A 15,945-nucleotide genomic window follows, 5' to 3' on the forward strand; every position below is an offset into this window, starting at 1 on the left:
ACCACCAAACTTAAAGGTAGTGTTCCACAAAATTTCCTAAGAAAAAGGATATGATGATTCTATTGTGAAATGGAGGAAGTGTATATTTAAAATTAGTTTATTGTGAAAAATAAATCAACTTCAGCTACTTCGCATAGTAATTTAATTTCGATGGTATGTTCAAGTCAGGTGGATTAGAGCAACTCCAATGGTTGGAAAATGGACTTGCTCACAAAAAAAAAAAGAATATATGAGCAGATAACCCACCATTGTTGCAATAATGACATCACCAGCTACTAAAACATTGTAGTTTTTTTTTTTTTTTTTTTTTTTGAGGGCAAAGATTATTATTGCAAATCAAGCTCCGCTAGAGTAGTGATACTTTGCGGAAAATAGTTCATACAAATCAATTCACTACTACCCCGAGTGTCTCACCTTGCCACCAAGTGGGCCACTGTATTCCCTATCCTCTTAGTATGAGAAATAACAAAAAAATCAAATAGCTTAGAAAGCTCATCTACATCATCGTAAATAAAAAATAAAGGTGATAGGCCCTTTATCTTCGTATTAATAGTTTGAACTAAAACATTGTAGCTATTTTAGGCAGGTAGCTCAAAAAATAAAAGGGGAAAGATATGAATTAAATATTATAGGGAGCTACAAGGGATTGTAGCCCACCAATGTGAAAATTCGTAGCTTAAATTAATTGTAGCTATAAATATGATGAGGCAAACTTAGCTACATCACCTTGTAGCTAGAACTGTCAAAAACTGACCCGACCTGAAAATCCGATCTGAACCGACCGAACCCGTAACCGATCATGACCCGAAATTACGGTAAAATAGGTAATCCGAAACCCGACCTGTACACGACCCGAAAAAACCGATAACCGATTTTAACCCGATTTTGTAACACCCGAACCCGAACCCGACACCCGACCCGAAAATGACCGATAACCGAACTGACCCGACCGAACAATGACCCGAACCCGATTCGATACCCGACCCGATGTCAACCCAAAACCGATTGTAACTCGATGAAACCTGCTATTGACCCGACTTGTGACAACCCGCTACCCGATTTACCCGAGTTTTCAATGACACGACCAAATATTAACTACATTGATAAATCTATTTTAATTATTTATTGCTAGATATTGAAAATTTTAACTCTAAAATAAGTTAAACAAAATTTTTTAGAATATAAAATAATTAAAATGTATAGGTTAATTATCACACCCGAGTTTGACCCGTCCTTGAGAGTGACCCGATCTGAATTCTATTTGATCTGATTATTATCCGATTCAAACTAAGACACGAACCCGAAAATAACTGTGTTGCAAACCGACTTAAACCCGACTCGATAAGACCCGAACCCGAAATTATCTGCTACAAACCGACTTAAACCCGACCCGATAAGACCTGAACCCGAAATCAAACCTGACCGAAATGTAACCCGACCCGAACCCGACCTGAACCCGGGATAGGAAAAAACCAGATATGACCCGACCTGAAATCGACCCGACCGAACCCGAACTCAACCCGAATGAAATATTGACCCGACACGACCCGACCTGATCATGACCCGAGACTCGAGATGACCCGACCCAAACCCGACCCGATGACCTGTTTTGACAGCTCTACTTGTAGCCCACCATTGGAGTTGCTCTTACAGGTCTTGCCAGTTTCAAACCATCTAATATCATATATAGGTCATTTTCAAGTCAAATAGTTTCAAACCATCTAAATTTGTAATCAACTGATTTTGAAAGTCATACTTTCTCCGTTCCGTAAATATCGCACCATTTTGTTTTTTACACTATTCACACTACGATATGATTTTGGCCATTTTTTATGGTTCATACGTAAGAAAATTGTAGTCATGTGGGTCATGTTAGATTTCTATCGATATATATTTTCTAAATATCAATTTTTTATAATTTTTAACTACACACGATTCAAGTATTAAGAGTCAAAGTAATGTGTTAGAGAAGTAAAAGTCCATTATGGTGCGATATTTATGGAGCGGAGGAAGTATTAACGTTTTTCACTTGTCTATTACGTAGAGGTACACAAATTTGGATGTCGTGATTCCGTCTTTCTGGTAATAAGTGAAATCCGTGATTGGAATTTGAAAATTCTCCAATGCATTATTCAAGTGATTGCCTACATTATTGATTCAAAAGTTAAATGTTGATATAGAAGAATGTTATTACGGAGTATGTTAGGTACTAAGGTTAAATTCTCTTCATTTAAGGTAAGGTGTTGTAGTCTGAATTTTCAAGGATGTTCCGATTATTGGAATGATTCTATCCAAATCTCTTACTTCATATTTTATTTTACTTGAATATGACCTTACTTTGACAATATTTTTTAAGACAAAAACATTCAGCATGTAGACTATTGAAAGATTCCTCCATACCTATATTTTCCAAATGTCTAATCATCATAATTTTTTCTAATGTCCAATTAAAGACACCTTTCAATTAGAAAATAAAAAATTAAGAATTCCAATATGTTACAAGTCATTATGATATGGTATTATGTAAGTTTAATAAAAAGCAAAGTAAGAAATAATCATCAATCAAGTTCTTGAAATATGGTGATAAATAGCATACGAACTCCTTGCCTAGTCACTCAAATGACAAACCAATCTCTATCAGCAGCAACTCAACAAGGCCTACAACTTTATCTTCTGATAGGCCCACTGTTCCTGGCCCATCTTTGTAGTTGATCCATATGAAAAGCCTATATAGAGGCCCATTAGTACCCTCCTAAATCCTATTTTGAAGTTAAAATTTGTGTCGTTTTGGCTTTGTTCTCTTAACTTTATTCTTATTTCTATAGAAAATCAGACCAGACACCTATAGATCGGAATAGAAAATTAGACCAGACACCTATAGAAATTTTTTAGACCAGATCAGACCAAGTCAAACAAAAACATACGAAAATTAGAAAAATCAGACCAGACCAGACCAGATAAAGCGAATAAAGACTTTATTTGTATGTACTCTTTTCTTAGGTGTAGACCATAGATCCGTAGAATGGGGTGGGGCCCTAGACCCAACTATGAAATTACAGGGTCAAGTCCGACCCTCTACATATATGGGGTATGCCCTTGAAGGATCAACATAATTTTAAGAACAAACGGGTTGAACCGCTCTCTAATAGGCTTTTAAAGGGTTAATTTTTTGTCATCTATTTCCCGATAAAAAACACGATAACATTAACATAACGGGTTTGGGGTAAGATGGGCCTGACCCCATAATTTTAGGGTTGGGTCAGAGTGCTTAATAAGACTCCGCCCCATTATATAGGTCTAGTTCTAGCAGTTCGGTCTCATTGTTCGACGGTGACAAAAAGTCAACAATAATGTACCTTCCCATATTTTTTTTCTTAAAATTGCCCATTCCTTAATTAATTTCCTAACTAGAAACTAAATTGTGAAGAACACTTGCATCTGATCAACCTTACTAAAAAGAAACATTGTGCATATTTCTCCATGATGCAGCATTTAGTTCTATGTTAGTTTACTTCGTAGAAGCTAGTAAAGATCCTGACCAATTGTCAACGGTTGCTTACGCGTAGTCGCGTATTACTCGCTCTGGTTTTATTTATATAAACTTTTATACAAGGCGATCTTATACAAAAGACCATATCGGTGTTATATAAGTTAAGCAATAAAATCAATTAGTTAAACAATGAAACCTATTAATTAAATATTATAACTAATTAGTTAAACACTGTAACTAATTAATTAAGCAATCAAAGTAGTATTTTTTGGTAAGGCGGTCTTACACAAAAGTTGACGTTTTTTTAAGTGTTACTCTATACTACTTATATTAGGCTCCGTTCTATTGGACTTATTTTGGCTGAACTTATATTATCTTAACTTATTTGAACTTATCTGAACTTATTTTGTCTGAAATAAGTTAGAATAAGTCGAATTGAACAAAGCCTTAGCTTTGACTAGTTTTTTTTACTAATATATTCAAAACGAATGTTATTATATAATAATATGTATTTTGATTAGTCACAATATTATTTTCACTATATAATTTCCGTAATGGACAACTAAGTACGTTAGAGTGATGACTTTGTTATCTTCACCTCATCCTTATGGTTTATTACTTACTGTGTTTTCCTTAAAATCATCATACCACATACTTTCTCTGTTCTTTTTTAAATGACACAATTATTTAGGCACGTTTGCCAACACACGATTTCAAACATTAATATCTCCAATTATGGACAAGAAAAAATTATAAAAAGTTGATATTTAAAAAAATTTATTGAGACGAATTTAACAAGACCCCAAACGACTATGTTTTTACTTTAAGTATAAACCACAAAAGGAAGTCGAATGAGCTTATGTGAATAGTATCCAAAACCCAATTGTGTCATGTAAATAAGAACGGAGAAAGTAATAAATATCCAGAATAGACTGGATCAGACCAACAAAAAATCACATCATACTTGACTAGGAAAAACAAAAGACACTCGCAGAAAACATTCATATCATACAAGAGATATTCAAAACAGACTAACCAAAAACTAAAAAATACAGATCAGACCAGGTGAAGAGATTTGACATAGCTAAATATTCCAAAATGCCAATGTCTCAAATGATAAAGTTGAGTGTTCGTGAATAGGTCCGATCAAACTGTAACACTTAAAACGAAACAGAAAGAGTACTCGTAGAAAAATATAAGAAGTTAGGAATTCGAGAAGAAATTAATGAGGGGTGTACACCAATTGTGAAACCTTATAATCTGAGACATTGACATTCCAAATCTTATCGATCGACTCCATACTTGATTAATTGCTACGACAGACCGCCCTCATTTACTCCATAATTCAATGCCATACCAATAATACCATGACTAGCTTCAGCTTGCTTCTGTTTTTCTTCCCCTATTTGTTTAGGACTATATGATACAGACGAGATTCAATTCTAAGTTTTCAGTACGTTTTCTACAAGACTTTAACTAAACGTCTAAACTATATAATTAAGCTAGTTAGTCGATCAGTTCTATCGACTATGAGTGTGTTCTATTAATTGAGTCTTCACCTGAAAAAATAAAAGTTTCAATTTAGTTAAGTTGCAATTATATATACTTCCTCTATTCTTTTTTAAATGACGCAATTATTTAGGCATGTACGTTATCCAATGCACAATTTCAAGCATTAATATCTTCCATTATGGATAAGAAAAAATTATAAAAAATTGATATTTAAAAAATATTTATTGAGACAAATTTAATAAGATCCTACACGACTATGTTTTTTCTTATGTATATATATATCACAAAAGCAAGTCAAAATAACTTATGTGAATAGTGTCAAAAACTCAATGGTGTCATGTAAATAAGAACGGAGTAAGTATGTCTTTATATACACGTGAAGTGTACTTGTAATTTAAAAACGCACATAAATAATACTTAAATGGTAATAACTTTTTGTTCTTTTATTGATTTTTTTTCTAATTATTTTTAATATTTGTGATTTTGGTAAATATCTTTTATATTGATTCCGTTTTATGTTGTAATATAAAAGTTTTTTATATTTAATTTGTTTTATTTTTCGGGTCAAGTAAAGGGTAAAAGAGGCAAACATGCACTTTTTTGACGCATTATCAAGCGTTCCTTTATAAGTAGAGATTAGGTCATATAAGCCAGTTCCAATCAAATTCAATAAGTTTCTCAAATATACTCTCTTGCAATCAGATATGATCAGGTCTAACAATAAGTTCCAAACATCTAGGTTCGGGTCCTATACTCCTATGAGATGAATCATGTTGAATCAACTTCAAGAAGTTTAGATCGATAAGTCCAGTTAGATAGATTCAGGTTTCATCCGGCGAAAAAAACGTACACATCGTATACGCGGAGAATATGGTGCAACGTAACCGTTCTTCCTGCTATGAATTTTGTTTAACCAAATGTTTTCATAGGTGAAACCATTTAGCTAGATGGTCATTTGGTTAATTAGTCCACAACCCCATTTAATTTGATTTGGTGAAACATAACGAACTCTAGCTACTCAAAACAATAAAGTTTTCTTTGGTCTAAACTCTAAAGTCTTCATATACGTACAAATTAGGTTCACTACAAGAATTTGTATCTTTAATAACAACCTAAAAACGACGGGTCAAAAATTCCGTCGCAAAAACCTTTTGCGACAGGGATAACAACCAAACAAAGATGGGGACAACCGTCATAAATGTCTTTTACGATGGGTTACCGATCGACGAGATTTTCCATTAATGACGATCCCCTTTTATGACGGGTTCACGACAGAAAATCCCGTCGTTAATCAACGATTATTGGCCTTTAGCGACCGGATTTTCCGTCATTAATGGTACAATTTCTTATAGTGGTTCTATAAATTTCTCAAGTATACTCTCTTGCAATAGGTATAATAAGATCCAACAAATTCTAAGCATTTGTATTCATGTCCTATCAAATAAATCATGTTTAATCAACTTCAAGAAGTTTAATTAAATTGATAAGTGCAGTACAGATAAATCCAGATTTCATCTGGCGAAAAGAACGCATCCTATATACGTAGAGTATGGTGCAACGTAACCGTTCTTCCGGCTATGGATTTTGTAATCAAATTTTGCCATAGATGAAACCATTTAGCTAGATGGTACATTTGGTCAAGTACTCCATAACCCATTTTGGTGAAACATAACAAACCCTAGATATGCTAGTATAATTCAAAACAATAAATTTTCCTTTGGCCTAAACTCTAAAGCCTTCATATATACATATTTATATAACAATTTTTAGATTGGCAGTCTCAGTCTGCGAGAGAAATAAATACACCGTGGTTGTGACTGTGAGTCTGAGCACCTAGATATATATTTATAGAAAGTTAGTAAAAGTCTAGCTATAAATAGATAAGAAAACTTATTGTAAATATTGTACGTAGTACTTGGAATATTTAATATCAATGTACTTGAATAACAATTAGATTAATTGATCATCCAAAGCTATTAAAAGACTACTTACAACACTCATAAATAGACGAGGAAATTAAATTTGGTTTGAAAATTGGTGAGAAATTAAATTATCTGATCCTCAAGTAATCAAGTCACGTTGAATATAGTTTTCTGGCCTAATATATGTATAGTGCTTAGAATGTCACATTTTTCTCTCTATCCAAATAAGTGGCGGAGCTTCCTTATGGTTGGGGTGGGCCTGGCCCCTAGCCGAAAACGCGAAAACATTCAGAACGACAAAACCTGACTAGTGACTAATACCCATGTTAAACAACGTCAAGAAATAACAATACAGTCTCGACCTAGTAGTTAATGTCGAGGGACATGTGTACAATAATTCACGGGTTCAAAACCTCTCATTCCCATTTGTAAAATTTATATTACCCTTGTAACTCATTCGAATCAGAAAATATAAGTCGGAAAATTGACCTCAGCTCAAAAAATAGGAGAGATAGACTCACATAATAAGCTAGCATTATTATGTGACAATGTATTAGTTCTTTTGCCCAAAGTATCTCCACTTTGGCGAAAATTAATATACGCTAATAAAATGCCCATGCTATCTTTCTAAAAATAGAAAAAAATAAAAAAAATCAAACAAACTAGAATTAACGTCTCATATGACAATGTTTCGGAATACCTTAGTGATCGATATGGGGTGGCCAATAATGCATGCCCCTCTTAACATTTATAAGCATATGCCAATGCCGTATAGTCAAAATAAGGCCGTACCTTGTACAATAAAATGTATACTGACGGTGACATTATTGATCATGTACGTAAATAAAGAAATTGGTTTTCATTACGATTCAATATTTGGAGGGTTTTGAACACTTTTATGAGAGGGACTACCGGACTAGTAAGAAGTAATTTATGCAATTTTTTAATAAATTTTAAGGGAGACCGTAACATAAAATACACTATAATTTTCGTTTGAGGGACCGGGCCCATGCATCCGAGCCATATGAAACATCTGCCGTTGTGTTTCGTCTAATAAACATATGAGAATCGACAAGATGACCAACATTAGCTATCCGACCTACTATCAACTATCCTTTTCGAATTTTCGATAATGTGACAACGAGATTAATATACCAAGTGTGATCGGGAATATTGATGGTCTTTCAAGAATTACACATACTGATAGATGTAGAGTTGTTTTTTTTCACCATATAAACAATGACGGTAATAACATAAATTCGCTTTATCGTCCCTCCTAAGTATATCTAGCTTCATGATACGAAATACGACATCTATTTTACATTGAATTATATATTTTCCTTGGCCTTTACACTTATGAAGTCGCCCGCATATTATATATTAGGTAGGATAATTTAAAAATACGTCTGATTAAGAAAAATGTGATATTCAAATTGTATAATATTGATCATTAACCAATAATAATAATTTTTTTCTTAAAGCAATACGATAAAAGACAACATTAATCAAAATAAAATTCGAAAAATCCCAAAAACTTCAAGCAACCGCCTATAATATTATCATACTCGATCATTAATATAAGCTATGGTTTACACAATAACTTCTACACGTACTTCCTAATTAAATAACGTACCAATTTCAAATTGAAAATTAATTCACCCATAATTAATATTGGAACGTATACCATAATGATCAACACCTAGGTAATATGCCAGCCTTGAGAGGGTTCTTCATCACCATAGTAAAAGCAAAAGTTTCAGTCGGGTCGGGCGGGCTACCCGGAATAGGAACCCAACGAAAAGCATGCACCATCCTAGCAAGCAATAAACCCACATGCAACGTACCCAAACTCCAAGCCGGGCATATTCGCCTACCCGCCCCAAAGGGAAGCATCCGGACCCCCCGGTTGCCCGTCCAGTCCACCTCGTACCCTTCTCCCCCGGGCAAGAACCTCTCGGGCCGGAACACATCCGGGTTGGGCCAATGGGCCGGGTCTTGTGTCACCCACGCGGTGTAGATCTCGAGATTCGCGTCTTTCGGGATGGTGTAGCCGCCTAGGACGGCGTCCTCCGTCGCGGCATGGGAGAGAAGAAAGTGGCTCGGCGGGTGTCGCCGCATCGTCTCTTTAATGATGGCGTTGAGATAGGTCATCTTCTCTAGGTCATCCTCAGTAACAACTCCATTTTTCCCTACCACGTCTACTATTTCTTCGTACAATTTCTGTTGAACCTGTAAGTTGGACATGTAACATCAATCGTAACAAGTCTTTTTTATGAGCTGAAAATTGAATTAATTAAAATACACAATAAGTACAATTAAGAAACTATAAAAACATAATTAATCTTCGAACATTTATGTATCTTAGGATACTCGGCTAAGTAATTAAGTTCTACGTACGTCGTACCCAGAAATTGACAATCAATTAGGTCGGATCAGGTCAAATTCGGATTAACACAATTACATAAATTGGTTAAAAAAGTTGATCAAAATCCGTTTATTTAACGTTATCGGGTAGGGTCAACTTATTGTACCCACGTACGAAGATATTAGAACCAACAAGAGTACCATTAATGAAACTCAAAAACGCAATCTTCTAACATTTATGTATCTTAGGATTCTAGGTCTATTTACTTATTAAGTACTTCGTACCTAAGAGTGACATTTAATTAGGCCGGGTCATGTCATGTCAGGTCAAATCCAAAATTACACAATTATATAAATTTGATTTTAAAAAATCGGTCAAAATCTCAATTTTGATGTTAGAATAAGGTCGAGTTATCGGGTCGGGTCAACTTATCGTACCAACTGCGGAGTTATTTACTGTGCAAATTCAAAGTCAAATGTTTTAAAGTACAATAATGCCAAAATGATTCACAATAATTTATTATACAACAAAATAATAAAATGGTCGTGAAATATAATCTTACCCTTTGGTCTAACACAAGGTGTAGGAGGACCCACTCAACGACGGTGGCGCTAGTGTCAGTTCCAGCATTAATTACCTCCGAGCACAAAGTCACCAACTCTTCCACCCCAAGCCCGCCGGGCCTGCCGGGCGGGTCAAGGCCCAAGAGAGAGTCCACATAGGCTGCCCCAACCGGGCTTGCCATATCAAGATCGCCACTATTGGGGCACCCACCGCTCTCAACAAAACCCTTACGGGCCTGCACAAGGGGGCCAAGGATCTCCATTTGTTTTCTCCTTAGCTCCTTGGCCCGTTTAAGCTGCCCACGGGCCACCAATGGGGTTAGAATGGGCAGAAAGTCTGGAAGCTTCGGCAAAGTCATAAGCATTACTTCCTTAAGAACACTCTCTATGGATTTTATCCATTCTTCAGATAACTTGGCCCCAAAGCAAAGACATATTATTATGCTACAAACAGTGAGCCTACATTGGCTCATAACTTCTACGTATCCTTTCTCTTGGGCTTCCTCCTTGACCCGGCCCATATGATTCTCTATGGCCCACTTCCTCACCCACCCGCATTGCTTCACCCGTGCCGACACCACCACCTCGGTGGCGAAGTTCCTCCTTAGGGCCCGCCATAACGGGCCGTACTCCGCCGAGTTGATAGCACACTTTCCAAGGCTGAAAACCAAGCGAGTAGGTGACTCGGCGGGGCGGCTAGCGAAGAGCGCGCCCCGCTGAACAAGAGCCTCATGGATGAGATCTGCATCTGTGAGAATGACCAACGTCCTCTGACCCATCTTCATGGTAAAAATTGGCCCGTATACCTTTCGTAGGTCTCTGACCACGTACATGAAAGGCCTACGTTGGAGGATGACCTGAAAGAGGTTTCCAACAACAGGCCACCCTGGTGGGCCCGGGGGAAGGTTTCCCTTCTCCGGGCCCTTTCTGGTGGTGACGAACAATCGTCGCCACCATAGTAGGAGAAAGATTGGTGCAAAGAAGAGTAAGAAGATATCTAGGAGTTCCATGCTTTCTAGTTAGAGTGTGTAGTTTTGTATAGTGGGTTATGGTATGAAGAGGGTATATATAATATATAGTGGTATATTATGTATTGAGTGAGAGTATGAATAAATATGTAGCATCTACCAACCAGCCAATGAATTGAATACGAGTACTTAACTTTTTATTTACTTTTGAGCTAGTTGTGTACGTGAGTAAATGTGTGAGTTGTGTGTGTATTTACTTTGTTACTAACTTTGTTCTCTTTGGACAAAATTGGTATGACTTTGAAGGTGTACTACATGCGTAAAGATGAAAAAAAGATAAATCAAAGTTGAACTTAATTCCAATCACGAAACTAAAAGTCTAAAAATGCTTGTTCGTGTACAATTGCACTTTACTCAAATGTGGAACCTTACTTCCCACCTAATAATTCGCAATCATAGGATTCATAGGTGATGGATGGTCATTGTTGAAGAATTATTTGTATGGTGATGGAACGTACAACCGTTGTGTCCTGAAACACCACATACTGTCTTAGAAGATGATTTCGCGCTATGTACCGGGAGTCTTAGAAAATGATTTCGCGCTACGTACCCCGATACAGTGGAATATATGCAGTCACCCTCTACGATTAATTAGAACTCAACTCTCGCATCGCATTCCCCATAACCGGAGCCCGACACCACTCAACTGACCAGGATGGGCGTGTGTGCGCAAACAAGGTCTTCCTCCCACTTTCTTGAAGTATTCACATACTCCAATATATAATAGGTTTGATATTCTACTAATGTGGGACTTTATCAGTTTTCACTCTTTTCTTTTGGTTTCTTAACAAGAACTTCTAATGTTTTACCTATCAAATACCTTAATAGACGTCGCACCACATGTATGTGTTTTAGTAACCAAAAACATAAAGAGTAGAAACTAAAATGTTACGAGTAATTCTTTTGAGGGAAAAAACTATGGTATAAAGTAGATAGAAAAAAGTTTCAAAACTAAAATGAGGGTATAAGATTATGAAAATATGTACATTCTTTTATGAGGGAAAATAAATCCTATTATTGGGCATTCCAATCACTAGAAATGTGGGATCTGCCTATCATTAGAAAATAAATCCTATTATTGGGCATTCCGATCACTAGAAATGTGGAAAATGATGACATCATGCCAATCCGGAATACTCTTTACCAACGACATATCTTGCCTTTTGATAATTGCCCTTTGTGCGACACCTACTCAGAAAACATTGATCACCTATTTATTCACTGCCCCATCTCAAGAACTATGTGGGATCTACCTTTTATAACTTCTTGGCCGGATTACAGACTACCTTCTTTAGGCCTCATAGACTTGCTTTCCTATTTTCAGAAATTCCCAGCTTCTCTTGAAAAAACCAAATTTCTTTGCTGGGAATTATGGAAAGAAAGAAATAACTGTGTTTTTAATAACGCATGTTTTAACACGAATGATGTATATAAAAAAGCAACTGCTCTCTACTCAGAGTGGCAATTGCAAACTAAAATTGACTCACTCTCAACTTGGGTACCCCATTCTCCTCTACCAACAATAATCCTACATCAACATCCACCACCTCTATCATCCTAGTTAATTGGGCTCCTCCTCCTTCAGGCGTTTTCAAACTAAATTTTGATGGCTCAAGCAAGGCGGATTCAACGGCTGCAGGGATCCTTCTCCGAGACTCAACTGGGAAATCAGTGTCATCCTGTACTTTCAATCTCGGAACTACACGAAAGGCCATCAGCCCAGGCCAGACGACCTACACAATTCTTCATGGCAGAAGCGATTGGTCAACAAAAAGGAGTGCAAGAAACTATCAGGCTCAACCAATGGCGGACCATCCAGAGGGGCCTGGCCCCTGGTACTGGCCCAAAAATTAAAAAAACAAGACATAATAGATTAACAGTCGTAGAGAAAATTCAGAAATGCAGTTGTAGAGCAAGTTCATAAATAGCCCAGCGAAAAAGCAAAAAAAAGCCCAACTTAACTTTAACTCCACAATACCGTGAATCAAGGATGCATGATTCATATCCCGTGGCCCACTTCCTACAAGACCTAGACTTCTAGCCTTCCTTTTCCTGTTTTTTTTTTATATTTATTATTATTATTATTATTATTATTATTATGGGAAAACACCAAAACGTTACAAGCTTAACAAGCTACAAAGATCAAATGAACTACAAGAAGTTGGAGGGGAGCCGAGATACAATCTGGGCCCCCACTCCTCTAGCTATGGCGAACCCGATCCTGCTGAAAATGTGGGCAGCTGCCCGTGCCCCAATGTCTTGAGCCCTGGAGTACGCCTGGACCCGCTTCAGCAAAGAAACATCCCCTTTCTCTAATTCCCCAAAAGAAGAGAAGGAAAAAGGGAAGAAACCGTAACCCAAAGCCCTACAACGTGCCCCATACTTATCCTGCTTCCGCTGCGCTGCAACCGCCACAACCCGACCCGGAACGAAGCCTGACAACCCAGATTGCGTCATAGGGGAAGACCCAGTCAAGTCAACACACACATCCAAACCACCATCCCATGAGTAAAGCAGTATATCTGCAGGACGAAGAGCTCCATCACTCTCACTAGTCAGCCCAACATCAACCTCCTTGCGAGCAGAAATCCCCGACCGATAGCAAATATCCAAAAGGGTATCACGAACAACATTATGCCGATGTTTGATACCCACAATCCCAGCACAAGACACGGCATGATCCCCATAAATGTCCCCGTCGAAAACCCGAGAGCAAGCAGAACACGGCGTCAAATAACAGAACAACGGAATACCCAACCGATAGCAAAGAACCGAACGATAAGTCTTACCGTTCATAGTCTGGCCTAACCCCGAGATGGGGACTACCCGCAACCAAGCCGAGGAGTGATCCCCCTGCTGTGATTTCCATAGGGCAACAAGACGCGAAGATAAGGAGAAGGCGGATTCCGCATCAGTAGTAACCTTCGTGAAATATATGTCTGCCAATTTCTTCATGAGTCTGGGGGCAGCGATCTCACTAGGGCTACGCATAAGGTCGGTCTCCACGGTCCTATTGAAAAGACCAAGAGCATCGTCAAAGGCCGGTCCCGGACCATCAACACCTGAAAGCCGAAGAAGCGAATCCTGCAAACCAGAAGACTGCAAACGGGATGCAAGAAAAGCATAATGCCGAACATCACCAGCTGAATAAACACCCAATCCTCCATAAGAATAAGGCAAGGTGGAAAGGCGCCATTGCCAGTCACCGAAACCAGGCCCCGAAGCAGCCACGATGCGCTCTAAAGAAGCCCGCAAAGCCACATCAAAGGATAATTGGGCCGCTTCGAAAAGATGAGGCGGACAAGTGCGCATAGCAAAGTAGAGTTTAGAAACTCCAGTACACGCACGAAGAAGCAACAACTCACACTGGGGATCATTAAGCTTGGCTACAGCATCCATCAACACAACAGCCTTCGACACACGCTGCGAAACCAACTCCTTACAAAAAGAGGAATCCGTACTGACTGGGCCACCAAGCAACTTAACACCAAGCGCAGGACGAGCAATATCCGTAGGAAAGACACCCTCTAGACGACTGCGGGGGTCCTCCGAAGGCCAGAAAACCTCCGTCTTCTCAACATTAACATGGAGACCTAAATGAGGACCCTCCTCCAAAATCAACTCCAAGACCTGTCCAACCACCAAAGTGTCACCAACGATAGTGCCATCGTCCAAGTACCAAGCCTGAAGAGATAGATCAAATGAGTCTCTGATTCGACACACCAATGGATGTAGAACTAGAGAAAAAAGCAAAGGGCCGAGAGGATCCCCTTGCTGCACACCCTGACAAGACCACAAGGTATGCTCCCCATAATACAGCCGCGCTGGAGAAGAGTAGCAGAATTCAACCCAACGCGAAAGAGCAGGACAATGGAGCCGTACCTCACGCAACAAAGCCGAACGATCAACTAAATTGAACGCATTCCGAAAATCCACCAATAACATAGAGAGGCCAACATCAGCCCCACGAGCCTCAACCAACCGATTGACAGCATGGAGAATGGCCTCACCACCAGCTGGAACCCCAACTCCAAACTGAAGACCTCCAAAGTAGTTTCCTAAACGCGGACCAATCAAAGCTTCCCCGACCTTAGAAACAAGGCGCCTCCAAATAGTGCCCACGGCAATAGGCCGAATACCCCCACCAGGCTTAATAAGTGGCGTAAGAGGAGCACTAGCAATGTATCCTCCAAGCCCAGCAGGACACTTTCCAGCAAGAAAGAGATTAACAACCTGAGTGATAGCATCCACCAACTCATCAGAAACAGCTACAGCAGCACCACCCAAGCAATCCAAAAGGTGTTGAGCACGCAAGCCATCTCTACCGCACGAAGTACCACGCGGAAAGCCCATAATCTGCTCCAAAACAACAGCGGAGGAAGCAATAAGGTGGTGATCAACAGGGATATCCGGTAAGGTAGGGACCGGAACGGAAGGGTGCTTTGCTTGCAAATCTGCAAGAGTAGCATCATTGTAAGGGGCAAGACCTGAGGAAGAAAGAACCCTAACGGCAGCAGTGTAGTGACCGTCAGAAATCTTTCTCTTGCATTGCTTAATATTACGCTCCGCCAAATCATGGTCGTCGTCAACATCCAATAGAGGGGGAGACACACTAGCCAATGTGTCTATGACAAGTTGCTCAGAACCACCAGGCACACCCCAAGAACGAATAGCAGAGGTGATACTCTCTTCCTGTTGCCGCCGCCTAACACCGGAGGAACACTCACGATTACTTCGTGGAGAAAAAGTCTTGAGGACACAAAGAGGTAACACGAGCAACTGAACCCAACAAGCGATGTCATCTGGCCTGCAAATCACCTTATCAAGCGCCCCTTTCAGAACTCGCAAAAAACCCAAACGACATTTGGGAGGGATGGATTTCACAGAACGCAGCCGCTTGGACCATAAAGTGTTTAGAAGAGCAACATCAAAAGAAAAATGATGTTCTCGAGGCGCAACAGAAGTAGACAGCTCGGAAGCAGGAGCTTGTGGTTTTTGAATACCGTAGAGAGTAAAACGAATAGTACCATCCCCAGAATCAGGTGGGTCCACAAAAACCGTACTA

General features: G+C 38.9%; 1 protein-coding gene across 1 annotated transcript; it reads right to left on the minus strand.

The window, feature by feature from the left end:
- Nucleotides 1–8,459: 8,459 nt before the first annotated feature.
- Nucleotides 8,460–10,920, minus strand: LOC110790731 (cytochrome P450 77A3). Its single transcript, XM_021995500.2, has 2 exons — nucleotides 9,852–10,920; nucleotides 8,460–9,153 (listed from the first exon to the last, which is right to left on the minus strand). The coding sequence occupies exons 1-2, from the start codon at nucleotides 10,860–10,862 to the stop codon at nucleotides 8,617–8,619; spliced, it is 1,548 nt and encodes a 515-aa protein (XP_021851192.1). The 5' UTR covers nucleotides 10,863–10,920; the 3' UTR covers nucleotides 8,460–8,616.
- Between the last annotated feature and the right edge of the window lie 5,025 nt (nucleotides 10,921–15,945).

This window comes from Spinacia oleracea, chromosome 6 (genome assembly GCF_020520425.1).
Source record: "Spinacia oleracea cultivar Varoflay chromosome 6, BTI_SOV_V1, whole genome shotgun sequence".
In the NCBI taxonomy this organism is placed as follows: domain Eukaryota; kingdom Viridiplantae; phylum Streptophyta; class Magnoliopsida; order Caryophyllales; family Amaranthaceae; genus Spinacia; species Spinacia oleracea.